This window comes from Amblyomma maculatum, chromosome 9 (assembly GCF_055883805.1).
Source record: "Amblyomma maculatum isolate TAMU_Amacu chromosome 9, ASM5588380v1, whole genome shotgun sequence".
In the NCBI taxonomy this organism is placed as follows: Eukaryota; Metazoa; Arthropoda; class Arachnida; order Ixodida; family Ixodidae; genus Amblyomma; species Amblyomma maculatum.
Genome location: NC_139352.1, coordinates 86,174,465 through 86,201,962, shown reverse-complemented (window position 1 = coordinate 86,201,962; position 27,498 = coordinate 86,174,465). Strand labels below are relative to the sequence as shown.

General features: G+C 43.4%; 1 protein-coding gene across 2 annotated transcripts in view; it reads right to left on the bottom strand.

Moving 5' to 3' along the window:
* Positions 1 to 3,183: 3,183 nt before the first annotated feature.
* The window catches only part of LOC146179681 (putative lysosomal cobalamin transporter), a 35,142-nt gene continuing 10,827 nt past the window's right edge, over positions 3,184 to 27,498 (bottom strand). The window contains exons 5-14 of one of the 2 annotated variants that reach the window (XR_014700753.1): positions 25,212 to 25,300; positions 23,640 to 23,713; positions 20,816 to 21,424; positions 19,212 to 19,276; positions 17,366 to 17,579; positions 14,652 to 14,795; positions 14,477 to 14,564; positions 11,337 to 11,379; positions 9,719 to 9,822; positions 5,822 to 5,854 (exon numbers count right to left, since the gene is read on the bottom strand). Coding sequence is in view for 1 of the 2 variants with exons in the window: in XM_084579313.1 (XP_084435439.1) it covers positions 5,645 to 5,854; positions 9,719 to 9,822; positions 11,337 to 11,379; positions 14,652 to 14,795; positions 17,366 to 17,579; positions 19,212 to 19,276; positions 20,816 to 21,424; positions 23,640 to 23,713; positions 25,212 to 25,300 (1,552 nt within the window). In the remaining variant the exon portion in view is untranslated. Of the gene's footprint in view, positions 5,855 to 9,718; positions 9,823 to 11,336; positions 11,380 to 14,476; positions 14,565 to 14,651; positions 14,796 to 17,365; positions 17,580 to 19,211; positions 19,277 to 20,815; positions 21,425 to 23,639; positions 23,714 to 25,211; positions 25,301 to 27,498 lie in introns of both variants that reach the window. The other variant, XM_084579313.1, reaches the window with a different exon arrangement.

The window sequence follows — 27,498 nt, the reverse complement described above, 5'->3', positions numbered from 1 at the left end:
GGTCACGGGCCACTCGGTGGCCCGTGACCTCAAATTCACATGGCGAGCACCATGTAATGTGACCTTGAAAGTGGTCATGGCAACCCCCAGGCTTAACACAAGTTTGACCTCTGAATCATCATCATCATTTATTGAACCCTTAAGGACTCTTTACAGGGTATTACATAAGAGGGGGGGGGGGGGTTAAGCGACATACATTTTAAAATCTGCGTGAAAACCGTGCATACCCGACGGCTCAAACTGCCTGGCGTAGTGAATCTTTCACTTAAAAAACAAGCAATATTGCCGATCGGCTGTATTATACGAGTGCTTTTGTACTTCAACGGTTTTGAGGTAAGTTCGCAAAGGGCACTGTCTTCTCAGGTCGCCAGACTTATTTGTAGCATAAGCGAAACGCTCGAAGCTGCACTGAATGATAGAAAGGGCACCTCCCCCCCCCCCCCCCCCCCCCAGCTCTACTCCGAACAATACACCACACAGCACAGTGACACTGGCCTGGAGGAAGCCACGGGTGCCGACGATGAAGCCTGGGTTGGGTAAAGGTAGCATACGAAATAGGTAATCGGGGTATGCACTACTCAATCGTGCTTAGCTGTTTCGGTACGCAGTATACGAGGAGTGGAACGACTGAGCGAGAGGGTGCTCAAGCTGCTGTGCATAATGTCACTTTGTATGCCTGCTACGAGCCAAAAGCCTCCTGCCCAACCCTTTTTTTTTGCTGAACTGCAATAAATTACCAAAACTTCACATCGCGCAAATTTTACCTACACAAACGTTTTGATGGAGGCGAGAGGAGAGGCATCCGTGTGCTGTGCGATGTCATTGCAGGTTAAAGAACCCCAGGTGGTTGAAATTACTCCGCAGCCCTCCAATAGCTCCTCTTTCTCTCTTTCCCCTTTCACTCCCACCTTCCTTCCTTCCCTTACAATGCTGTTCAGGTGTCCACAGAAAAAGTGTGACAGATACTTTGGAAAGGTGCAGTATCCATGCAAGAACTTCCATAGCAAGCAAAAAAAAAAGACCATTGCCATGTGACATATTTTTATTTCTTTTTTGCAGACCCAGAGTACACAAGATAAGAAAAGCCACAGATACAACCTATTGTAAACTAAGTATAAAATCAGCAGCTCAGTATATCACTGCTAGGAACACAAATGTATGAAATTTTATGATGGAAGCCCTTTTGGCTGAGATGGTACATAACATAAAAAGTAAAACATAACTAAAAATAAAAAGTATAATGATATCGTCTTGGCTGCCGCGTGGGAGCCTTGTTCACAACCATAATGAAATGCCATCGATTTAAGAGATACAAACGATAGGCCCTGAACAACTTGCATAGACGGATGCAAATTTATCATGGTTGCAATTGGTATGTGCACATTGATTGAAAAAAAATAGAGTATGTTCCTGTGACAGTGCATAGACTTACAGGTATGTACGGATAACAAGGTGTTCAATTCCAAACTTTTATATTAGAATTTTCCTCTGTAGATATGATGATGTGAAGCGGCAACATCATAGAGAAAAAGCAATAACCAAGAGTACTGCAATTTCTGACACTACAATGCACACCTTATGTACAACACTCTGCATCCAGTGTGTAGACTATAGGCTCAATTAGCTGCATGTGGTATACAGGTATTCCACAGAACCCAGGAGTAAAATGCATGTGCTTGCACTGATCAGCTTGATGCTTTGATAAAAAAAAAAAAAAAAAGTATCAGCTTCAGCTATAAAAATTCCCAGTTTCCAAGAACAGTTGTCAAAGTTAATGTATTAAAATGTGGGAACCCATCATGGCCATCTTTGTGGTCGTAGCAAAGACTCATACCAATACTGACAGAAGACTCAACAATCACCTTTGGTAGCTTCCCGGTTGCCCGCTCCATCCAGCACAGCTGTCGAGCTTCAGCGAAACCGTTCAAATTGAGGTAGTGCTACCCCTAATGCTAAGCTAGTGCAACCAGTAGCTTCATAATGTCACAAAACTTAACACCATTCTGGGCAATAATAATAACAGTAAAAATCACATTAAATAATTACTACAAGAACAGTGTCTAGACTACATAAACTAAAAATGGAAAACTTTAACGTCCTACAGCATGTAGACTGCACACTGCAAATAGTAATATTTGGTCCTCGCTGAAAACTTTGCAATATTGCAGTTGAGTTATGACTTAGCATACACATGAAACAACTCAGTCTTACTGCTTTGTCATTCCAATTGGCTATAATCTCAATGGTTATTTGCAGTGCAGTGGAAGCTACGAGTGCAAGATGATTCGAGGCGTGTCGGAATGTCTTGGGAGCGCAGTAGTTTGAGCCTCCCAATGCATACAGGTGCAGGGTTTGATCTCCACTGCCGCCAGTGATACAACAAGAACACACATCCCTGGCATATGCCCCAATATGGTGCTCAACACTGCTGGGAAAAAATGCTTAAAATGGGGCCTTTGACCAGTCACCTCTCTCTCTTAAACTTAAATTGGTCCACAATAAACCAAAATCCGCTCATGGTGAAAATCTTGTGTTTGCGAGATTTGTCCGTGACATGTGTCTGCGAGACGTTGCAATAGATTCTGACGTAGACATAATTTCCCCTTTCGGGTAGTTAAGAGTAGTTTCAGGTAGTTTCAAGTAGTTCAATCTGGCATGTCAAGGAGTTCTGAGGTGTCGATGAATCCAAAGAAAAGAAATGAAATTACAGCAAGTAGCCAAACACACAAGATAGAGGTAGAAGAGAAGATGTATAGAGAAGGGGGCAGAGAGAAGAGGCAGAACAGAATAAGGATGGGAGGCTTTCGCCATGAAGCTCTTAAGCGAAGCTAAGTGCAATCCTGCAACCTTTTTTGAGCAAGCAGGTGTCAAAAACCCATTCTGCCCGAGCATATAAACCCAGTTAAGCTGAGCACCAGGTCAGCGGAAAGCGTGCACTAATTGTATTACTGCATGCTACCCACCAGCACTGGAGACTGAAACCTGCACCTCTTTGCTTTTGGGACATTAAACCCAAAACCCAAACCAACCTTGCATGTGGGGCAGAGAAGGCATGTGCAGTCAACCACCACTCGCAGCTTCTACACCACTGCAAACTGCTAGCGAAATGGCACATGGTGGGGCATTAGCTTAATTTTAACACATGCCTACCACAATGAAGCAGTGGAAATGGGTTCCAAAATGAGTCCTCTTTGTGAATATACATGTAAACAACTGGAAGGTTGAGCAAATGTACCGCTATCGCTGAGACCAACTAAGGTAATTTGCCAAAAGCCAAGCACTTCACTAATCAACTTCAAATTTGCTGAAATTAATATTTTCTAAAGTAGTTATAGGCCCAGCCTTAATTATCTGGATCTTGGTTTCTTGACAGACAGTTCCCATTTTTCTAGCATATTATTAAACCCCAAGCCCACCACTGAAATTACTTGGAACACAAAAAAACAATCAAATATGGTCAAAGCGATGCAGACAAAGGCACTGCAGAAAAAAATCACAGGGACTTTTAATTGCATTACGTTGGCAATGCAATAGTATTACAAGGTGTTGACACCTTTACTTTGAGTTCTGTGACATGCTTCTGGCTGTGTTCATGAACCCTTTGATGTCTGTCCACACGAGCAGATACCTCTTAACGTTACCTAGCTGTTGGTTAGATGTTCCCCAACTGTATATATAAATGTGACCACATCAAAGCAATAAAAATACATCAAATGGTACAATCGCATTTCCATTCTGTAGCCATAACTCCCTGTCTGATGAGGTCATTTCCGGTATGGTGACATCATTTCCATTAGCCAATTAGTGACTTTCATAACACACTGCCAGATGCTGCCATGTTTTTTCTCTGATAAGGTCTCCAATGGTATCGCATTAAATTACTCACAGCTGCCCTTAGCTTCAAGAAAAGTAAATACTTCACAGAATGCAGAAAGGAATGAGGACGAACGACTAGCCACAAAGACTGCACACATAAAGCGCAGCAGCCTGCCAGAGAGCATGCACTGCTAGGTTAACTGTATACCTAGCCAACAGGCATAAAAAACAAAACAAAAAAACACAGCCTTTATCAAATGCACAGAACTCGAGGGGTTTGTGTCTAGGCTTTATAGTGGCATTATTATAGCACCCGGTGAAGTGACCCCCTTCAGAGTGCTGAGGATGAGAGTTCCTGCTCCTTTCAAGAGATCGGAATGCTGGCGATGCAAAATGAACCACACAGCATGGTCTGGGACCAAACCATTCTTTTGGCCTCTAAATATTTGATGAAAATCACACTTCAGTGGGATCATTCTTAAGGTGGCCACACAGAAACCTGATGCAATGTGCTGTGATGCATATCCCTTCAAGACAAGTGCCTTAAATTGAAATTCAGATCTATGTTCCATAAGGAGACAATAGAATTAAATCTCGCACAAATTCATGTCAATGTTGCCACACAGGAAGCATGACATATCACATGCCGATTGCAGGGCCTTATCTAACTCCAGCAAGAGGAGTGAAGATTAGCCAACATGTACACCATCTCAAAACCTTCAACTTGGCTCACCAGGTGGTGTTGCCCAACTCTCACGCCACGGCTACAGAATCACACTCCTCAAAAGATATGCACACAAATGTATACTGCTTGATTAGCCAGCATAATGGCATGCAGCTTGTAGTAGTGTGGCCATGCAAAATGAGTGACAAAATAAAATCCATAATTAATGGCAAATCATATGAAAGCGTCATTATTTGGACTTCAAAGGACCAGAACAGATGCCCGAATGATCAGGCCAGGTTGAGTTAAAGAATGCCTCTCCCTCCATCCCATTAACTGCTGCAATATACAAAAACGCAGTGAAGCACTGATGGCAGCAGGATGCTATGCAATAAGAGCAAACAAGCTGAGTGGGCCACATAGTTTTGGTGTGCTGGAAGGCCAATGTGGGCGAGATGAATCTATGCTGGTGTAAGAACGATGAGGCTGCTCATAAAAACAATATGCAAGGTGTAGCAATTAGGGGTGTGCGAATATCCGAAATTTCGAATACCAATCGAATATGTTTGTGATTCGATACATATTCTTAAACTGGTACTCGAAATTTCCGAATATTCAAAAATTACTGAATACACCGAAAATTTTGAATTCACCGCACTTTTCTCTACACTGCGTGCTTCACCACCATGCCTGCATACCTGATCATTTGAATATTTTTCCTGGTCCTTTGAAGGCTGAATTAATGAGATTTTACTGTACTCCTTTAATTATGTAACATGTTATTACAGGATCTGACATAAACCTGCATTGCTTGAAGGAAATAGTCAACCACCTGGTTTTAAAATCTGAAATTTTAAATTAGATCCAAACCAACAGTATCTGAAAGTGGCTAGTCCACACAATAAAGGACAATGAAGAAAGCAATGAGGCAGCTTTTGTACTATTTTCCTGGCTTTCAGGCCAAGGCTTTGGATAATCTGTAAAAATATTTTGGCATTGCCAAAGTCAAATTTATGAAGGTCGATGGCGTTGGCCGCTGCCGAATATAAACGTTTCGAGCATCCCTTCTTTGGATCAAAAATACAGCATGATACAGCAGAATGATACAGCAAAATCATTTGATTCAGGGAGAAGCTGGTGCACATTTTAAATGTAGCTGATTCCTTACAAAGACAGATTTCCAGCTACCTCCGGTTCAGTCTCGGAGAAACGACGGATGGCGGGCAGAGATGAGGAACGGGCGACTGCCTTGTTTTCTTCCTCCTCACTGTCGCTGTCGTCACTGTCGCTTTCATCATCCTCCGAATCCTGAGAGTCGACCTGAACCGACGACCGCTGGCAGCAGATCACCACAAAGAAAGACACCACTGTGCTCTGTGCATGGAAAAGGGAGGAAAAGCTGCGTCATACAGGAGACCCTCCCATCTGACACCATGCTATCAATTACAGTAGAACACCACTATAGTAAACTCGGATAAAGTAAAAAAAACCTGAAGTCCCAGTTCACCTTCCATAGAACCTGAAGTCCCAGCTCACCTTCCATAGATAAATGTATATTTTCACCCCTTTAATAAAGACATATATATTTGATAAAAATCGGTAATAGTAAAGTGTGACTGGTCGCGGCGATGACTTCCCACGAAATGACATCACCGCACGCGTGCTACCCAGAATCGCGAGACAGGTTTTTGTTCAAAAAAAAAAAAAAAAAAAAAGTCTTATTTTAAACGGCTTTACCGCTAGGCTTAGTAGCACTCAGGAGAAGCCTACTTTACGGCAGCCTTGGAGCCGTGAGGGAAAACTTGCAGTGCATAGGAAAACAAAAAGTGAAGCTGTCTGCCAGCATGAAAAGAAGGCGGCATGATGCGTTCAGAAAGTAAAGGAGAGTAAAAGTGCAGTGAGAATCAGGGAAGAGAAGAAACAACCAAACATTCACAGCACTGTGCAGCACGAAGCAGCACTGGAAAAAATGGGAGGCGCGGGCCATGGTTTTGCAGCAGCAGCACTTGACTGCCGCACACATTTCTCATCTATTGCCTTCTTACAGACAGAAACAGTAGAAGATGACGTCGAGTTCATGCAAAGCTTTGGTTTTCACATGAAATCAAACACAGTTGTATTCATAGCCATGTTACCCCCATGCTTAACTTGAAAATGATGTCCCCCTCATGGTAATGCAGCATTAACATCAAATTTTTTTGATCAAAAGACTTCCAGCAAGTTAAATATCGAATGATATCGTCGGCTTTATTATTTGACTGCGCTGAGTGGTGGTAATTACCCGAAAATAGCACCAGCTATCCACTAGTGAGCTTTGACTCTGAGTTCGGGTTGTTTTACTCTGCGAAAACGCATTCCCGAAGGTCCACCGCATGTCCAGCATGTATGCCAGGCCTTTACAGCCAGGGTGGAAGAACAGCTATTTGGTAATTCATCTTTTGAAAAAAAAAAAAAAAAAAAAAAAGAAGCAGTGTGCTCTTGAGACATGGACATAGAAAGAAACGACAACACAAATGGCAAAAAAGGAAAAGTCAGCACTGTGTTTTCGTTTCTTTTCTGTGTTTCAAGAGTGCATCGTTTTTTTCCCAAGACATTAAAGCCAGTTGGCCGCTGTTTTGGTTCGGTGCCTCATGAAAAACAATGAACCGCTTCACCGCATGGCACAAGAAATTAGGCTGCTTTCACCTGTAGTTTTTTTATGTAGCTGAAGAAAGGTGCTGTGCTGCACAGCAACCACAGTTCTGCATAAGGAAAGTAACAAAATTCCCATAAAGAAAGGTGTTGGGCAATGAGACATGATCTACCCAGTACTATGCACAGCTTGCTTAGAGGAAATACTCAGAGACTTGGAATGGGAGCAGTTAGGGATAAGGGTAAATGGGGAATACCTCAGTAATCTGCGATTTGCGATGACATTGCCTTGCTAAGCAAGTCGGGGGATGAACTGCAAATAATGATTGATGACCTAGACCGGAAAAGTAGAAAGGTAGGCTTGAAAATCAATATGCAGAAGACTAAGATAATGTTCAACAGCCTCGGGAAGGAACAGCAGGTTACGTTAGGTAGCGAAGCACTGAAGGTAGTAGGCGAATGTCTACTTAGGACAGGCAGTAATTGCAGATCTGGATCATGAAAAGGAAATAACAAGAAGAATAAGATTGGGATGGAGAGCATTTGGCAAGCACTCGCAGATTATGACTAGCAGCTTACCGGTATCGCTCAAGAGGAAAGTATACAACAGTTGCATCTTACCTGTACTCACCTATGGGGCTGAAACGTGGAGGCTAACGAAAAGAGTTTTATTTAAGTTAAGGACAACGCAGAGGGCTATGGAATGAAAAATAGTAAGTGTAATGTTAAGAGATAGGAAGTGTCCAGAGTGGGTGAGAGAAATAGCTCAAGTTAATGACATTCTAGTGGAAATCAAGAAAAAGAAATGGTATGGGGCAGGGCATGTAGTGTGAAAGAGGATAACCGATAGTAGCTTAGGGTAACAAACTGGATTCCAAGGGAAGAAATCGTAGCAGGGGGCGGCAGAAAGTTAGGTGGGCGGATGAGGTTAAGAAGTCCGCAGGGGTCAAATGTATGCGGCTAGCACAGGACCAGGTTAATTGGAGGAATATGGGAGAGGCCTTCGCTCTGCAGTGGGTATAACCTGGCTGATGATGATGACAATGATGATGATGAAAAGATTACACTAGCTCAAAAGCGAAGGAGCCAGGAGGTGTGTGAAAAAAAAAAACTATAAAAAAAAGAAGTTCATGGGATGCATGTTTGTATAAAAATAAAAATTACTGTTGCGCCAGCTAGCAACCCAGCTAACCAGCAATGTATAGTAAGCTGTTGAAGCATGCTCATTTCTAAACACCTTTAAATGTTCCATGCGAATGGCTTGAACGACTTCTTCGTGATGCATTTTTGAGTCCATATGCACATCCCGTAAACTTTTGTGGATGACAGCACATCATTGTTTGATGTTCTTTGTTTTTTTGCTTCTGATATGGGCAACTAGCATCTCTAGAATTTACAGAGCCTAGTGGCTGTTGCAATCATTCATATGCCAAGAACAACCTAAGCACCCTGCAATAAAGCTTCGTCTACCTGAACAGCTGTTGGTGGAAGCAAGATAGCTAAGGGTGAATTCTGTTTAACCCTACATAGTCATCTAATAAAATTTAGAAATCGCATCAGTAAGCTCCAGGCAGCCAGGGAAAAAAACAAAAAAAAAAAGGAATCCTCGTTTGCATTGCAAATTTATCAATTTCTGCCTCTATTGTGTCACACACTCTCATTAACATACAGTCATAAGCCACCGCATGATGAGAAAGTCCTCGTTTAATCAAGCCATATGAACACGCATGTGCGGCCTTGGGTTAGCACGTTTGACTCGTGACCCAAGCTTCCCTCCCGGGTTCGATTCCCATCTAATTTAAGGTGCTCAAGTTGACAGCTCCTGTGACCTACCAAACAATTAGTGCCTGGTCATGTCACCTGCTATCACCTGACAGACCGCTCATTATTCTTCATAAACAACGCTGACACTGAGTTTTCGGCCCAACTGGGCCTTTAACGCAGTTAAGGAGCAATTTTTCAGTTAGCTAACCTTCCAAGTTCACTGCCGGAGATGGTAACGGCAGATCGGATCTTCTGGCTTCAAAGTTGACAAGGAAGGTTTGGTCAGAAGTCCTGAAGCCAAAGCACTTTCTTCTCAGCCGAAAAATGAAGCCATCAAAGCACCATAAAAGACTGAAAGGCTGTGAAATTTTAAGAGACAGTTTTTTGCTGTGACAATAAATCCTTTCCTAGCATTTTAAATGGCCTTTGTGCTGGCATGATAGGTCCATTTAGCAACTGAGACGAAAGTGGTCGGGCTTCAGGACTTTTGACCAAGACTGTACTTATTAGTGACATCCATTAAGCACTCCTTAGACTGTTGCCACAGCTAGAAGTGGCAACAGCTCAAGACCTGGTGTCCAAAAATGATAAATGTGTGGTTGGACTAATGGCACCGCATCATTGCCAACACTTTATTCTCATCCTGTGCAGAATGAAATGTCTTTTTGTGCAATAAAGAATTCATTCTGCTTGTGATGAGAGTAAAGTGTGAGCAGTGACAGCCCTGGCTTAACTGCAAGCACTAATCCGCAGCTCCCTTGAACTCTGCTACACAAGTTCAACTCTATGCACTTGTTACCCTAAATATAACTGTTGTTGGTAAAATAGATGAAAAGCACTCACCCCTAGGAAGAGCCAAGTGGCCCAGTAGTAGGCAGCCCCAAAGGCCCACGCCTTGAAGAAGAAGCGGACCAACATGGCACTGCTTCGACTCATTACACATTCCTCTGTACAGACACAAACCCACAAGAAACGTTAACTGACAGAAACGAACTGTCCACATAAGGCCTGTGACTATCCAGTGTGACAGGCTACATCGCCACAAAAACCAACACTGCAGAATGGGAACTGTATCATTAGAGGAAAATTCTGTTTTTTTTTTTTACCTACGCACAGTTTGGCGAAACTTTCGAAGTGGGTCCTGTAAAGTTTTCTGATCCTCTATGCCAGCTTTCAGAGTCTGGCATTATTCTGCTCTAGCACAAAATCAATTATAAATTTCCCCATTTTGTGGCCTCAGTTGCAGCTATCTCTATAGGCAACCTCACGTACATGATGCCATGAGTGGTACACTCATCGATACCTTGCTGCGCTTATGGATGACTCGTCTGTGGTCATTTCAGATGATGCACAACAGGACATGCCACAGCCCCCAGTTTAGCCAATCAATGCACCCTTGAGAACTCTTATGAAAGTATTCATAACATCAAGCTTTAGCTTATCACATGATCATGCCTTGCTAAAGCCCAGTTTTCATTATAGTTTGTTGCTCTTTTATGATAATGGTTTTCCCTCTGTATTTTGCACAACAATTCACCAGAGAAGACACAGAACACTACATATAACACTACAGTCAAATCAGAATGTTAAAAAATCCTGCAAGTTATCCCATAAAAGCTGTCATCAATGATGCCGAATATATATATGTATATTCAGTGGGAGGGGAGCTGGGAAATCTTTTATTTTCCTTTTTTTTTTTTTTTATTTATTGCTTACACAGTACTTGAAAAGCACTCTTTCTACTGATGTCCTTTCACGCATTTTTGCGCAGAATGATACCAGCAAGTAAGTTGCTCTCAGCCTTGCTCCCACGCCAGCTTGTTACAAGACAAAATCGGGAAAAGAACCTCATATTACATGCGGGTTTTTATATGTTCACCAGAAAGTTCGGGCCCAATACAGTATATTTATGAGTACGAAAGTTGTCGGAGCCCCTCTGCATCCAAATACAAACTAAGTAGTAAATTAGGCGAGTAGTGTAACAGTGAAAGAAATGAACTAAGCACAAATCAAATAATTCGCAACTGCGGGGACTTATTATTGGCATGGCTGCTGAAGCTTGATTTCCAGTTCGGCTTTAGTTGAGTTCGCTAAGGTAAGAGTCATCTCTGACATGCCTTTTGACGGCCTGAAGATACATCACATTATGTATTTGAAATTACTAGACACTATCCAACAACTTCTCACAAAATGTTCAAAATTTTGAACAGGTCTTAATTCCCACTACCTGTTGTCACAGAATTAATTAGTTCAATGCTCATTACGACCTACGAGTGGTTCAAATCTTCACACACACCTTTGAAGATAAAAACTTGAACCAAAGGAGTAAGTGACCCATCTTTTCTGCTTGTACTATTGTATCTGGTCATGCATTGTTTGTCGAGCTAATGGCAGGTGTTTCTCTTGCAGGAAAGAAGATTAACAGTCTTACGTGCGAAAGTTTAAATAATCATAAACTCACCAGGTGGAGCATTTGCATCACATGGCTGTGTGCCATTGACACCCTGAAAAAGCAAACAGCAACATGCTTACAAATGTGTTCGATCAACACGAAGCAACATGAAGCACCATGAAACAACAAACACATGTGGGTTTGCGAGGACACGGCAAACTTTAATTTTCAACAATGAATCAGATGCAACAACTTTCTGAGCTTTGCACAGCTTTGTGTTAGCAGTCTATGACTACTTTTTCAGCACTGTTATTCACTTTACAGCTACAGTGTAAGCATTTTAACAAAGGCTGCAAACAAGTATAGTATTAATTTTACACAGTCATGGTGGAGTCACTCTCACAGTTAGGTTGAACAGCTTCTTGCGGCGATCTCAAATTATAACTACACTACCACTGACTTGGTACTGACACTACTTGATCTGGCTACCCTTAGGTTCTAAATGCAGCTGCGAGAGAATCAGTTTCACATATCCTGGGCAGAAGCCTTTTCCTCAGATAGACTTGAAAGATGTAGCATTCAAGTGATAGCTGTCCAACGGCACATTTCTCTCCAAATAGGCCTTGCCAGCTACAATGCGCTAGGCCACTGGTATACATCACTACCTGCATGCCACCATTGGAGACTGAGGACAGCCACTGATGACGCTAATGATGCCCTGCATTAGTGATCTCTTTGTCAAAAGTAATGCATGTAAGCTTCATATTTTCCTCTGGCTTTGGAAACAGCCAGAAGCTTGATGGCATGACATCTATAGGCTATGAATTAGCCAGTTAGGTAACTTTTTACAGTGCACAGATCATCAAGGCTATGATGCGCTAAACATAAAGTTAGAATGTCAAGTGTGAAAGTGTTTGATACCTATATTTTGTTTAAAACACTGGCATCTAAAACCTAAAAATGTGCTGATGTAAAAGTCAAGTCAAGGAAGCTCCTTCTGCCCAAGCTGGAGGAACAGCAATATGTGCGTCACACATTGCTTGACAGAATAAGTTCCAATTATATTAGCCTTTCATACCAGCTTACTCATTTCCCCCAAATCATCAGCTACCACACAGGGTTCAGGTAGCTGGTCAGAAAGGTCTTCTAGTCCTGTAAAGTGTGTTAATGTAAACTGTTACAGACTGTTAATTTAAAGTGTGGCAGAGTATAAATTGGGAATAATGGAATTGCTTTTATAGCTTATGACCCTAACTGCAATGTCACTTCAATTGGCTGCCAGCAGAAGACAGGACCAAGTGCTTCACAGATATTGTACTATTATCTGAGCAGATTTTTATTTCGTGGATGCCAATGACAACATGCTTGCCGAGTCCTTCCAAGATTTCTTTTTCAAAGAGGAAAGGAAAGTCATGCGGAGAAATTAAGCCTTTCACTGGTCGATGGGCACTGATGGAGAAAGCAGTTGTTTCTCCAAAGGCTGCTTGGCCTGGGAACTTGGGGCACCGTTCTTTTGCAGAACTCAAGGAGTAAATTGCCGTTGGCCAGTTTTTTCACCCTATTGAAGGATCCACGGTATATTAGTAGGATACCTTGCACATAAGGGGAAATTATTTGAGCTAGTTTCTCAGCTACCCCACTACGTACAATGTGGAACATTGGAAAAGTTTGCTTTGGTTTTTGAAAGAACGCAAAGGTTGTTTCAGTAGACCTGTTTTTATTTAATTTTTTACAAAGACAATAACCTTGCAAGGAACTGAGAGTCACAAAGTAAGAATGTTGATTGACCATGGTACCAGTCGGCCACCGTGAAACCAGGCAAGAGGACGGAACAGGGACTTGTTTGCAAGCCCTGCCTACATACTTTGTAAACTATGACCCCATACGACATAACACAGGATGGTCAGCCGCAAAGGTTAACCTTTGCCACCTGAGAGAGAGGGAACCATAAAAAGAAAGAGACAGAAAGGTTGCGAGGCTGAGGATAGAAAAATAAAAGATAGTGGGGAGGATAGGAAAAGGAGATTGCACATTTACCCTGATCAGGTTAGGCCAAAGATGCTGCCTAGGCACAAAGCTGTGTATTGCCTCTACTGAAAAGCCCAAAAGTTTGAACACTTTGCGTTAGTCCGACCACCACGACCCTTTTTTCCTTAGACGCAGCGATGCCCTACGTGGCTAAGCGCAGGTGCTCGATGTCCGTAGTGTCACGCAGAACAACAAACATCTACTTTAACGGATACCCCATGCCCTCACGCAGGGGGGAGATGACTGGGGCAGAACTGCTGCCCTCATTCTTGCACAATGGCACACTGTGGGTATTGTGCTGCTTCTCGAGAGACCCTAGTGAGCGGCCGCTGCTACCGCCCAAAAGGTCTGTAAACAAGAAATGGGCAATCATGCTGCAGCATGCTTGCCATTATTATTTGTAAAGTTCTTGTAAGAACGCCCACTGCGTCACTCATAGTGAAGCACAATGGCCGGTTAATTGTTTTGACACAAAGCTGCACATGGGAAGCGAGGGCAAAGACCACCAATGATCCATGCAGCAACAAGGTGCGTAGTTTTTAACCCCCGATTGCCTGGCCTTTTCCAAAGGGAGTGAGAATGTGGATGGTGGAATGAGCACAATTTGCAATTCGCATTTTTGCTCGAGTCCTTGACAAAACCGAGTCCCGTTGCCTTCATGGGTAAAGCTGATACTCCGGAGTTGGCAGGGCCCGATTTGGCTGGTTCTCTGTCACCAGCAGCCATTACTGAAGCGGCACACGATGAGCTGCTGACATACAACCTGTGTCATCAAGATGTGCGCCACGTATGCCCCCCTTCCCTTTGTTGCGTTGCACAGGATGAATCAACCATTGGTAACCAGTGCTGCCACTCCTGCCGCTCGCTAAGTCTGATAGTGAATAAGATCTATATAATTGAAAGTGAAGCAGAAACAGTGTGTCTTTCCTGAAATAAAGAGCAAGAGAGATACAACATGACAACATGGGATAGACAAACGGCTCAACTAACAGCTGCATGTTTTATTGCGTGTATTCTGCCAGGTACAAATCAGCAACACAGCTGTGTTAAAGTTTTGTCCCCCTTTTTTTTTTCTTGCTCCACATTCCAGTTGTAAGTTGAGCTATGCCTCTACCTATGTCCACCCACCTCATGAGCCTTTCATAGGATCTATTTCAAAAACAGTACACCAATTCACTCACCAGTAAATTCATTTGAAGGATGTGTGTGCTGACTGCTATAAGCATGGCCATTATCACTGCTGCATGCATATAGGAGAGCAAAAAAGAGCTGGAAAGAGAGAAGACAGTGAGAAAAGGAAAAACTAACAGATTCAGCCCAGACTGCCCTGTGCCACAGTTACCAGGCTTGGCTCACCTGGAAAAGCTGTGATCCGTAGGTAGCGTACTGAGGGCAGACCGAATACATCAACACATTGAGGGCCAGCGCCACAAACACCAGGGTAAAGCACAGCACCAGCAGTGTCTGAGGCCGGGCTAGGCCCACGTCCAGGCGGTACATCTGCGTACAACACATGCCCGCCATTATGCAACCAAAACAAACTAGTTAGTTTGCCCCACCGCAGAAGCTGCAGTCATGCAATGTAATCAAACAGGTTTCTGCTAGTTAAATGCATTCTCCTGATTTTCTCCTGTGCTGTGGGTGAATCTGAAAGAAAATGACGTCACAATTTGTGTGTTCCACAAAACTAGAGAGTGCTCCCGCATACACGTCAAGCAGCACCCATCATCACCCTTACGTCTTTTCGAACACAGGAGAGGTGAACAGGTGGAACAGACGCCGCGGAGGACTCCCATGGGCCGCATGAAGACGAACAAGAAAAGTAACGTGGCAAGAAGACATAATAAGGGATCTAACAAAAGTGTTAAAAAATTCAGGGAAGAAAGTACATCACTAAGGGTAGAAAGCTAGGCTAGTTGGTTTTTTTGTACAATTGTGAGACATTCTTCCAGCGCACGAAAAATATATGGACGAAGGTAGAAGGGACAACACCTTCGTCCGTGTGTTTTTCGTGCGCTGGAAGAATGTCTCAAATTATACGAGAAGGTACAGGAGGGGGAGGTGGGAAAAAGTGCTCATGTGACGGGGACAGGCACCGAAGCAGGAAGTGACACAGAAAGTCGTGCACGCACAGGCCGCAAAACTATTGCCAATTACATGGGCGTAACAGCTGTCTCTCAATAAAAATTGCGAGGTGTTTTCTGCCTAAAAAGACAAGGCCAGGGCATTCTGCTTGCAGATAAAAGTGTTCATCACATGCAAATGCAAATTATCCATGCTTCAGACACAGCACAGCAAGCCTGTGGTGCCTGGCAATGTTTGTCGTTGGCCGAATAACTTCCATGTGTACACCTTTAACTACTAGCCATTAGTACCATTTACACCATTTACTACTGCAGTATATAGTCAGTCAGTCAAAAGCATTTACTGATCAAAAGTCTTAAAGCTGGCTGCTGATGGGACATGCCCCTATTCCAGGGTTCCTGCAGATATTCAGTACAGCAACTTTAGCTGCTGTACTGCTGCTGCTGGAGCCAGAGAGGCATTGAGAAAGCTCTACGTTTGGAGATAACATGATACAACTAAATGCTAAATCCTTTTCACCTAGTCTAGCATGCCCACAGAAGCCATTTTGTAGTCACTGCCAAGTTCTAGGTGCAAATTTATTTACTTTGCCATCATCGTCACCATCAGCCAGATTATACCCACGGTAGGTTGAAGGCTTCTCCCATATTACTCCAATTAACCCAGTCCTGTGCTAGCTGCATCCACATGATCCCTGCAAACATCTTGACCTCATCCGCTTACCCAACTTTCTGCCGTCCTCTACTACGCTTTCCTTCCCTTGGTATCCAATTTGTTACCCTAAGCGACCATCGGTTACCCTCTTTTTGCACTACATGTCCTGCCCATGCTCATTACTAATTCTTGATTTCCACTACAATGTCAGTAATTTGAGTTATTTCTCTGACCCACTCTGGACGCTTCCTATCTCTTAAAGTTACACTTACCATTTTTCGTTCCATAGCCCTCTGTGTAGTCATTAATATAAGTAAAACCCTTCTCGTTAGCCTCCACATTTCAACCCCATTGGTGAGTACAGGTAAGTTGCAACTGTTGTTTTTTTCCTCTCTTGGGCGATACCGGTAAGCTGCTAGTCATAATCTGCAAGTACTTGCCAAACATGCTCTATTCCAATCTTATTCTCCTAGTTATTTCTCTTTCGTGGCCCGGATCTGTGGTTACTACCTGTCCTAAATAGAAGTATTCACCTACTACTTCGCTACCTAACGTAAAATGCTGTTCCTTCCCGAGGCTGTTGAACATTATCTTAGACTTCTTTAATGAGACCACAAAATGAACGAAAAATGGGTGATATGGCACCACATGCGAAATCGATGACCAAGAACTAAGAAAGCTGTTGGAATCCTGTGACACACCGAACAAAAAATTTAGTCACACATAATGGGCAATTATTTACATAAGCAGCGCTTCTTTGACGCAAATTTTTTGACCCTTGGTGAGGGCTAGTTCGTGGAACACTGCTAACGAATGAAGCTCATTGAAGCAAAAAGAACTTGCAGCAGCACTGCAGAATCTGCATTGGAGAAGTGCGAAAGTATGAGCGTTGCGGCTGCACATGGCAAATCGTGCACCCCTAGTACAGCTTTCGCTAGAAATGCCAGGGCTAGTGTCACACAAAGAAATATTCCTTTCCTTGCCACGCGTTCGTTGCAGTGCTTCTGCAAATGTGGGTTTCGACTGTACACCATTACTCCTGTCGTGTAGCGTTCCTTGGCGCACGTTCGTTGCAGTGCTCCTGCAAGTGTGGAATTGGCGGTACAGCATTGCTCATTGTTGTGCCCATTACGCTGCCATGGAGATGGCAGGAACACTAGACAAGGAAAATACATTTCATGAAATCTCGCGAACAGATCTCGCGCATGCGAGATTTTCACTGTGAGCCAAGAAACGCTTTTGCCTTGAATGTTACTTGTTCCCGCAATTTAATGTTAACGCCATATCAATGTTTATGTCCTGCAATTCTGTTCGAATAATGCAACACCCACCCTGACAAAGACGGAGTAAATGCCAATCCGCTGCAGGCCGTATATGGTGCATGCCACCAATAGGAGGAGCAGGGCCAGCACCAGCAGCCAGTCCAGTGAGCCGTAACTCCAGCGTTGCAGCTCCACCAGAGCCAGGTCCAATGGGTTGGGCAGTGTTGGGTGAGGCAACACGTAGCCCATACGATGGCCAAGAGAGTGCATTGCCTTGTCCACACTGCAACACCAGGAACCCCATTCAACGTGCCCCTTGAGACCAGCTGAAGACTCGGGGCCAATTACTGGCCAACGAGAAACTCTAGATTTACATGCTATGCCGTCTGGCTATTTCCAGGTTTCTAAAGTGCACAATGCTTGACCATCCTGCATATATGGATATACAGTAAAACCTTGTTGTCACGTTTTTTAAGTAGTGCAAAAAAATAATAAAAATATCCGGTCAAGCACATGATCCGAACTCTGATCTTGAAAAATTTAACTGCTGAATGAGGTACAAGGGCATTTAGACTTTCACCACATAAAAGTGTAGATCAGCATTTATTGATATCCAGTATGCACAGTTCCTTTTTTAGCTCTTGTAAATTCAGTCCGCATTTGCGTTGTCCTAAGCGCAGAAGAGATTTAGTTACAAAATTGGCTCGTAGAACGCAATGAGGAGCCGGGATCGCTTCTCGTCCCTTTAAATCAGTGACAGGTGAGGAAGCCATCGCGACGTCTTGCAGGCGCCGTGTTTTTGCTCATGCTGCATCCTCAGACCCAACCCACTCGTATGCAAGCGAATAGTTGAGTTATCAAATGGTTAACCCTTATGCCCCTAGGGCAATGCAACGCCACCGCGTTTTTCTTCATGAAGTCATGTTTCTGATGAACACGTCCCTCATATGTTCGCTCGTTGGCTTTCTTTGATGCTCCGCATCTTTGCATCCAGGCACTGCAGGAAAGCAACAGTCGTGGGTAAGCGCCGCCGATTAGTTTCTGATGTCGCGAGAGGTCAGTAGCACATGTTCGGTTAACCGCAAAATGTATTATACGGCCACAATTTCTCCAAATTTTGAATGCAGTAACCAGAAAATAGTGTTATCTGGGAACTTATTAACAAGGAGAAAAATCGTTTGGCTATGCGGGAGATGTTTTACAGGCCACGATTTTGAGCATATCAAATGGGAAATTGTATGAATCGAGAACGTATCAATGATGTTCTACTATACCAGTTGCTAGTTCCTGCTGACTCTTGTCCCTCTTCTACCCTCATCGTGACACCCTCCCCTTGCCCCCTACTTTTTAACAATATGTGTAATGTTTTCCTTGCCCCGCTGCGATGGTGCAGTGGCGAAGATAGCCGACTACTGTGCCGGAGTCTGGGTTCAATCCCTACTTCCGGCAGCTGCGTTTCGATTAAGGCGAAACAGAGAAGAAACAGAGAGGCCCTTCAATACGGCACCCCTTTCTCTCCTTCCACTTTCTCTCCCACCTCCCTCCCTTCCCTTATTGCGCGATTCAGGTGTCTGCAGAACAAGTGTGACAGATACTGCACCTTTCCATTCCTGTGAACCAATTATTATTATTATAGATATTATTATTAATATTATTATTATTATTATTATTATTATTAGTAATGTTTTCCCATCACTACAAAACAGCCAATGATACATTCGGAGTGCACTGGCCGCTTTGTAATGATTCAGTGTAAAAGCTTTGTTCTCTGGTACAAACGTTCTACATCTTTTTCTACAAAATATATGGGTAAGAAGACAGCCTCTAAGCTGTTTAAAAAACATCTTATAATGGAGCTGCAATACACAGGGGCTCACTGCAGATTCCAGGAACACACTTCCCTGTCCAGACTCACTTGGACAGCAGCAGGGATGTCCAGAGGAGCAGGCCAAGCAGAGCAGCAACTATGCCCAGCACGATCTGCGAGGAAAGGTCGAAAGAAGGAACAAACAACACTTTTCAAGAGTGGAGATCAGCACAGCACAGGCAAAAACAGTACGAACATGCTGAACACGCCTCCTTGGATGGCTGCCAACCACTAATGGCATCACAATCATCAATCTAGTTATATGTCCAGTGCCCAGACAACAATCTCTCCCACGTCTCTCCAGTGAACCCTCTCCTGTGCCAGCTGCGGCCACCTTAGCATCCCAAGCATCTTGACCTCATCCGCCCACCTAACTTTCTGCCACACCCCTTCACAGGTCGGCGGAATCCCGCAAGTCAACTCAGTCGGGCACACTCACATTCGGATCATGACGTGAGTCGTGAGTGAGTACATACTCGAATTCAGAACACAATCTAAGCTGTAGGTAAGCCCGGACTCACGTCAAATTATGATCTGAGTTGTCAGTGAGTCCAGACTAACATTCACATCATGATCTCAGAGTGAGTACAAACTCATATCCAGATCATGATTGAGTCCAGACTTACAGTCAGCTCATGATCCAAGTTGTGAATGCGGACTCAAATTCAGACCATGATCCGAGTCGTGAGTCTGGACCCAGATTTATTTATTCCTGAGACAAAGAGCGCTTGCAGGCACCGTGGCTTGGCTAAGTCTCTTGGTGACGGAAATAGTGAATTCTGTTGTATTCCTTGCTGTAAGCGTTCCCTGGCGTATTTTGTGCATTTGGCATACGATGAACGTTGCCAGTGACGTACAATTTAAGTGTATAGAGGACCGGTCAAGCCCTTTAAGACTTTTTGTTTATGTCTCGTGACAGGCTTTATTATTGAATCTTGGCAGTGCTTGATAACAAAGTCAAAATCATTGTCCTCAATAAGTTCAACTTATGCCATGAACAGCAAAAGCCGACCAAATCACACATAATTTGCTAATGCCCTCCAGACACATTTCAAAGTCAGGTACTGCTGAGTCATCTGTTTCTATGCTCTGATGGTCCACAAAAAAGCTAGCACTCTACCCAGAAGGTGGGGCCACCCTTTGAGTGGAAGTAGCTGTAAGTATCGAATGTTTTCAATGGACTGCAGCTTAGCATCATCAGGTGGCATACAAAGAAGCTTAGCTAACATAATTATCCATCACTACTCAAGCTCTTATCAAGACACTACAGTCTAAGCAGTTTAACTGCAAGGTGGATAGCTGTAAATGAGCACATTGCCAGATCACTGCAGCTGGTACTGGGAATCTAACTTGCAAACAACTATGACAACTGCACTAATTAACATATTTTTGCATTCCAAAAAAAAAATTTGGTTTGATTAGCAGGAACTGCTCCTCACAATGTGCAGAATGTCAATCCTCTGCATTTTCATGCTGGGAACAGTACACACACACAAAGCTGTTCACACCACTTACACGGGACCAATTTTCCAAAAGCGCACAGGATGATCAGCCCAAAATGTGGAGGCCTGTGACTGTAATACTGCCTGTAGCAACAGGGAAGGCTATTAAACTACTGAACAAGAGTACCCCAGTATGAATACAGCACTTACCTGCACAGGCCGAGAGGGGAAACAGAGCCTGTAGAGGCAGCCCGCTCTGCGCAGATGCTCTATGTGGAGCTCCCACACATTATTGGGCAACTGCTCCTCCAGAACGGTAGAGACCAGCCAGTTTGTAACAACTGCCTGTGCTTCCATGTTTCGCCGCCGCTCCCTTAGAGGGTAACCATAACGCCAGATCGGAGTAACCTCTTCTTCGATGTCTTGTAAGTGCTGCCCCACAGGAGCGGAGCGCTGCCAGCTCTGGCTAGCCCCTTCCTCAATGCCTTGCAACTGCTCTTCCACAGGTGTAGCCTCTTCCGCGATGTCTTCTAACCGCGTGTCTGAAGAAGCAGTGCGCCGCCACCTCGGACCGACGCCTTCTTCCCCGACTTGCAGCCGCTCTTCTGAAACGGCAGTGCGTGGCCGTCTAGGGACGACCTCATCTTCTGAGTCGTCTGAAGAAGACTCCGCGTTCCGCCAGTTTGGACCGGCCTCGCACAGAGGAAAGGAGTCTGACCGCGTATGTCGGGTGTGCCGTCGCCTCCTGTTAGATGCAGTCCGGACATTACTCCGTTTGCCCAGAATTAGGCGCAGCGGTAGGGCCGACAGACCAAAGCCCTGTCATGGAGGAAACAAGATTTATGCCTGCATTGCCACATCCCTGTTCCGAGAGGGAAAAAAAAATGCGGACAGAAAGCTACGACTTTGTAAATTCTTATCCACGGCCTAAATACCAGCAAGTGGATCATCTCAATCTTTTCGCGCATAAAGGCAGGTCCATTATGCTAGTGCGTTATGATAAGCCAAACAGCGAGGATTTTTAAAGTGCATTGTGCGAGATAAGAGCCCTGTGTTCTTGTACGTGATGAGTCACATGTCTTAGAGACCTTCCTTTAACTGTAGAACACAATGCACACAGCTTTGTCTTGATGCTGTCCTGTTTCACTGCAGCCTTCCGCAAATTAACGACTCTTTGCGCAAGCAGCTCTAAATGACAAAGAAAAATAAAAGAGAAAAGAACATAGGAGCCTGTTAAAATATATTTTGAAAACGTCTGTGTGCCAAAATTATAATTATAAAATTACTCCGTTTGAGCCTCCTGGTTACACAATCCTTCAAAAGGGGTTTCTCTCTTGTATGCCAAGAAGCAGAGCTGATACTGATGGGCTCCTGCATGAGTTCTGGAGAAGTCTGTTTGGTTGCCATGGTGATGATGGATGCTGTAGAGCTGGGCATGCAGCCCTTAGCAAGTTCCAGTAATGACGGAAAATGCAGATAAACAGAAAACGACACAGAAGAAACACACACACAGTCAAGGATGATGCTGCACTGACAACTGGATTGTTTACGCCCACACATCCAATTGCAGAAGATTGAGATAATGTTCACCATCCTCGGGAAGGAACAATAGGCAGCAAAGGACTGGAAGTTGTAGGTGAATATGTTTACATAGGACACACACACACAACTTAACGTATTTTTATGGCAATGCCAAGTCACACCTAAAAACAAAGAAAAAAATGTGGTCGCAAACTAAAACTGATAAAACAGCCAAAAGGCTAAAAAGAACCTCTGTGAATAAAAATAGACTTTCAAAGCAAAAGCCGTGTCAGTCATGAAAAATCAATTACAAATATAGGTGTTACAGCAAGTTTTTTTATTGGCAGAGGTTTTTTTTAGCCTTTTGGCTGTTTTATCTACTTTGTTTTTAGATGTGACTTGGCATTGCCATAGAAATACGTAATTAAGCTGTTACGTCTGCTTACCTATATGTGTGTTTGTGTGTCTGTCTTTGCATTTGCAGTTTAACCTTGCCTTCATCATTCGACCTTCTTAGTGTAGCAAGCAACCTTTGACCTCAGTGATAAGCTGAGATATAAGCAGTTTTTGCTCTGCTTAGCAGAGGGTCTTTTGCTTGTTGTGTGAACACGTGTTTCTCTTGGATCACTGTGATATCTGATTTCACTTTGTTACATATGTAGGTGCAATTTCTCGGATAAAACCAGTTGGAAGTTTGTGCTCTGTCCTGTCGCCACATCTCATTCTTCTTCTACCTATTGCTCATGTTTATTCCTTTTACTAATTCGAGAATAAGACTGGGATGGAGAGCACTTGGCAAGTACTCTCAGTTTATGACTAGTAGAAGCTTACTGGTATCGCTAAAGAGAGAAGTATACAACAGTTTGCCTCTTACCTACACTCATTTACGGGGCTGAAACATGGAGGTTAACGAAGAGGGTTCTACTTAAGTTGAGGACAAAGCAGAGGGCTATGGAACGACGAAAAATGGTAGCGGTAATGTTAAGAAATAGGAAGCATCCAGAGTGGGTCAGAGAAATAACTCAAGTTAATGACATTCCAGTGGAAATCAAGAAGAAATGGGCAGGACATGTAGTGTGAAGAGAGGATAGCCAATGGTCGCTTAGGGTAACAAACTGGATTCCAAGGGAAGGAAAACGTAGCAGGGGGTGGCAGAAAGTTAGGTGGACAGATGAGTTTAATAAGTGCGCAGGGGTCAAGTGGATGCAGCTAGCAGAGGACCAGCCTAATTGGAGGAATATGGGAGAGGCCTTCGCCCTGCAGTGGGTATAGCCAGGCTGATGATGGTGATGATGGTCCAGTTGTCAGTGCAGCATTGTCGTTGTCTATGTATGTATGCGTGTGCTTCTGTGTCGTCTGTTCAGCTACATTTTCCGTCATGCGTGACCAACTAGCTCAACAACCCACCATATTATGATTCCAGTGCTTTGAAATAACCACGCTACAAAAAGCTTCTATGTACGACACAGAGAGAAGGCACCTCTGAGCAGAATGTAACACTGTTAATACTAACCGTGTAAACGATGAGAAGGCCCATGCCAAGAAGCGTGAACAGTGACAGCGGAAAGCACAAGGAGTCTTCTTCACCTGTAGAGTCCACAAACAGGAAACAGCCGCATTAAACGATTATAAAACCAAACAAACGACACAGCTGAGAGGATAAAAATTACGTTTATATTGCATAATGCCATATGTATTACATGTTCTCATACTACTGCTTAATGCTTAGATGACGGTAGCATTGCATCCAAATCTATATGATAGTTTGCCGCTCACATATTGTCTGCAGCGATTTTTGCATACTGCTTCCTGGTGTATAACTGCTCACCCGGTCTTAGCTGCTTAATGCGGTGTCAATAGTTGGTGCAAAACACATAAAAATGCACAAATTAACAAAAGCACAGCTAAAACCGGTAAGTTATCATTTTTTGTAGAGGTGGGTCTGGTCATTGACCCCTCCTTCAGCTGTGATGTAAAAGGCATGCCTCTGCGATCCCCTTTTATGCTGTACTTTGCTAAGTTAGCAACTTGGTAACCATATAACAACAATATACCTGTGCAATACCTTCCCTCTAATCATTTCTTAATCATTTCTTAACTCTCTACTAATGCATGCGCAGCGAAAGAACTCTAATCTGCTTGGTTAATGGAGTTTGATGTCCCAAAGCAACTCTGCCTATGAGGGACGCCACACTGGAGAGCTTTGGATAATTCCCCCACTACCCAGTGTTTTTTAAAATATACATTGATCTAATCTGCACCTAATCTGCAGTTTATAGCTCCAGTAACAGTCCACTGATGGACCAAACAAAACAGATTATGCTTGCAGCTATTTGTATTGCAAAGAGTCACAACACAATCAGGTTAATTACAGATGCAAACATTTGCACACGTACAGCAAACATGGCCAGACTCTTATGTAAGCTAAACGCTTCTCCAACAGAAAATCATAAAGGAGAAGCGAAAAGAGAACTATGGCTTACTTCCTGTGGCAAGATCAGCACAGAACTCCCAAAGCAAAGTAGTACTAGTTAACATGCCAAAAAGTTTGAAGGCAGAACACTCCAAACTGTGTGTTCATCAAATCCTCTCACGTGTTATCTGCATTTATTCGAGAGGTCAATAGGCCTACAAGCGATCAGCCTTATCAGTTATTTGAGGCTACTTAAAAAGAACTAATATTCTCTAATCGTCATTTCCAAACTGTGCACTATATAAAGTGAGATGCAGCAAAGTTTACAAAAAATAAAGCGCTTCATTTTGTAAACAACTCTGTTCTCACCCAATTGTAAACTTGACTGCGAAAGAAATTGCATTGAGAATGCAAGCTCCACTCTTGGTGACAGCAAGACACGCACCAGTCACAGAGCTAGATGTTTGGAGATAACATAGACGACGTATAAACGTACTGATCTGGTTGTGGGGATACTACACATGAATCTCCTGCCCCATTGTAACAACCGCGTGTAATTACCATGTGATGTCACGCACGCATGCATTCAGGAGATCTGCGAGAAAGGGTAGATACACCACCCACACTGCCTTTAACCCCTTTAACAGGATAAAAACAGGGGCAAGAACTTACGGTTGACGGCGAGCTCCTCGAACAGGAAGCGAATTTTATCCCAATCCGTGCTGTTGTGCAGGGGATGCGGTCGCATGGGGATCAGCTCCCTGCATTTCAGGAACGACAAGACCCAGCGTTATGAACGATTTGTTTCACTCACTGATTCTGTTTGACCCTTGACAACCAACGTGCGCAGTGACTGATACTAACAAGAGTGTCTGCAAGTTGCTTCTTCTACCAACGACAAAGGCCAAGAAAAGCTAGACTAGATCTGTTCTAAAAATAACTCTATGCATGTCCAGCTAAATGCTAGTGATAGTAGCCAAGGTGTCCAATGAGCATACGAATAAAGGCAGCGGCCCTGTAAGTACATAAGCTGGTTATAATGCTAGCATCACAAGCTTTTCTAATTCAATGCTGATGAACAGGACTAGTGTTATTTTTACTACTCTCTTTCCGTAAGCAAAAAAAGACAATGAATATGTCAGTTTCCTCCGTACCCAAACAGTTAGCATTGCTGCTGTCCAGATTAACTATATATAGTATTGTCACAGGCTTCTTTTGTCTTGTAACTATGCCCTCGATAGCCTAATGTCCCTGAGTAGGGTAGCTCAAGTGCTGTTATACTCCTTTGCAAATTATACTCGGTCCAAGTTAGGTTACAAAAAAACTCACACAAGTAAAGAACTCCAGTTTGTGAAAAAAACTGTTATATGGAAGCTGCATTAACATTAAAAATGAAAAGGTGAACACCAGTGACACTGTCGAAGAGGAAAATGTGCAGTTCCCAAAGTAAGCTAAAACTTCTTATATTATCTGCAACCAAGGCTAACGAATATAACCGATTTTTTACCTCCAGATTGAGGGCTGTCATTTGGGCTACTACGTAGAAAGCAGGCACTTCCTCAATACTGGAGTAACTCTAATGACCTAAGCGAAATATAGTTAATAAAGAAAACTGGGCCCTACGTGTGCCTAAACTTTTCTTCTGGTCCCTCACCATCTAACTCTGTTTAGTACTTATTTGGTTCCCACCCGTGATCTGTTCTAGTGGTTATATATGTAGTCCAAGCCTAAATCTTGACACTAGCGAAAATGTGCTGCCCACAGATTCTCTCTGCGATCGAAGTTCCTTTATTTCATAGCTTGCAAAGCGCAAAACCTTAGAGTGCATGACACAGAGGGCAAACTGAGGTTCACTCTTTTCTCAACAGATTTCTGCATCCAAATGACTAAAAAAGCTACATAACTAACATGAGGACATAAACACGGATACAGAGAGAATATAAGGATGCAACAAGTGCTCACTTCAACTTCTTAACTCCACGAAGCAAACACAGGGCAAAAAGGTAGAAAACCAGCAAAAAAAACAAACAGGAAAACTGCTAATGCCACAACGAATGACACAAATAAAAAAAACAAATAAGGCACAACCTGGAGCGGGTTGCATCTGCAGCTCACAATTCCAAGCAAGGTGTTCTTGAATTGTCCTTTTCCACTAAGACACACAAACCAGAAGTTCCTTTGCGCTCTATTGTGTCGGTGGCTAATATGTGGCAATACATTGTGGCATCTTTATTTGCAAAATACATTTGAATTTGCTTCTTGTGAAAGACTCATTTCTAACTCTGACTCAATGGTGAAATTACTTAGTGATAATAATCTGAGTGGTAGTCATGTTTTTAGTGTAGACGTAGAGGATTTATACTATTCCTTATCAGATAAGAATCTAATAAAGCGTGTCAGAGTGAATCACACATGACAAGGCTAATTTCATAACAAAGCATGGTGTGTCAGTTGATACATTTTTTTTTGAAATCCTGTGGTTCTATTTGAAGTCTACTGTTGTAGGGTGTAATAATAATTGGTTCACAGGGAGGGAAAGGAGCAGTATCTGTCACATTTGTACCTGTGGACACCTGAACCAAGCCGGAAGGGAAGGGAGGAAGGTGGGAGCAAAAGTGGAAAGAGAGAAAGAGGAATCGTGGTGGAAGGCTGCTGAGTAATTTCGACCACCTGGGGATCTTTAACGTGCACTGACATCGCACAGTACACAGACGCCACTTCGTTTTGCCTCCATTAAAACGCAGCCGCCAGTGGTCGGGATCGAACCCGGGTACTCTGGCACGGTTGTTGGGCGTCTTACCACTGCACCGCCACGGCAGGGCTTGTAGGGTGGAATGGTCAACATTTCATTCAAAAGTCTAATGTTTGCATAGGTTTACAGGCGACACCTGTGCTTAATAATATATTTCTAAGCTATGTATATAGAGCTATCATTGACAATTCCCTTGGCCTATTGCGC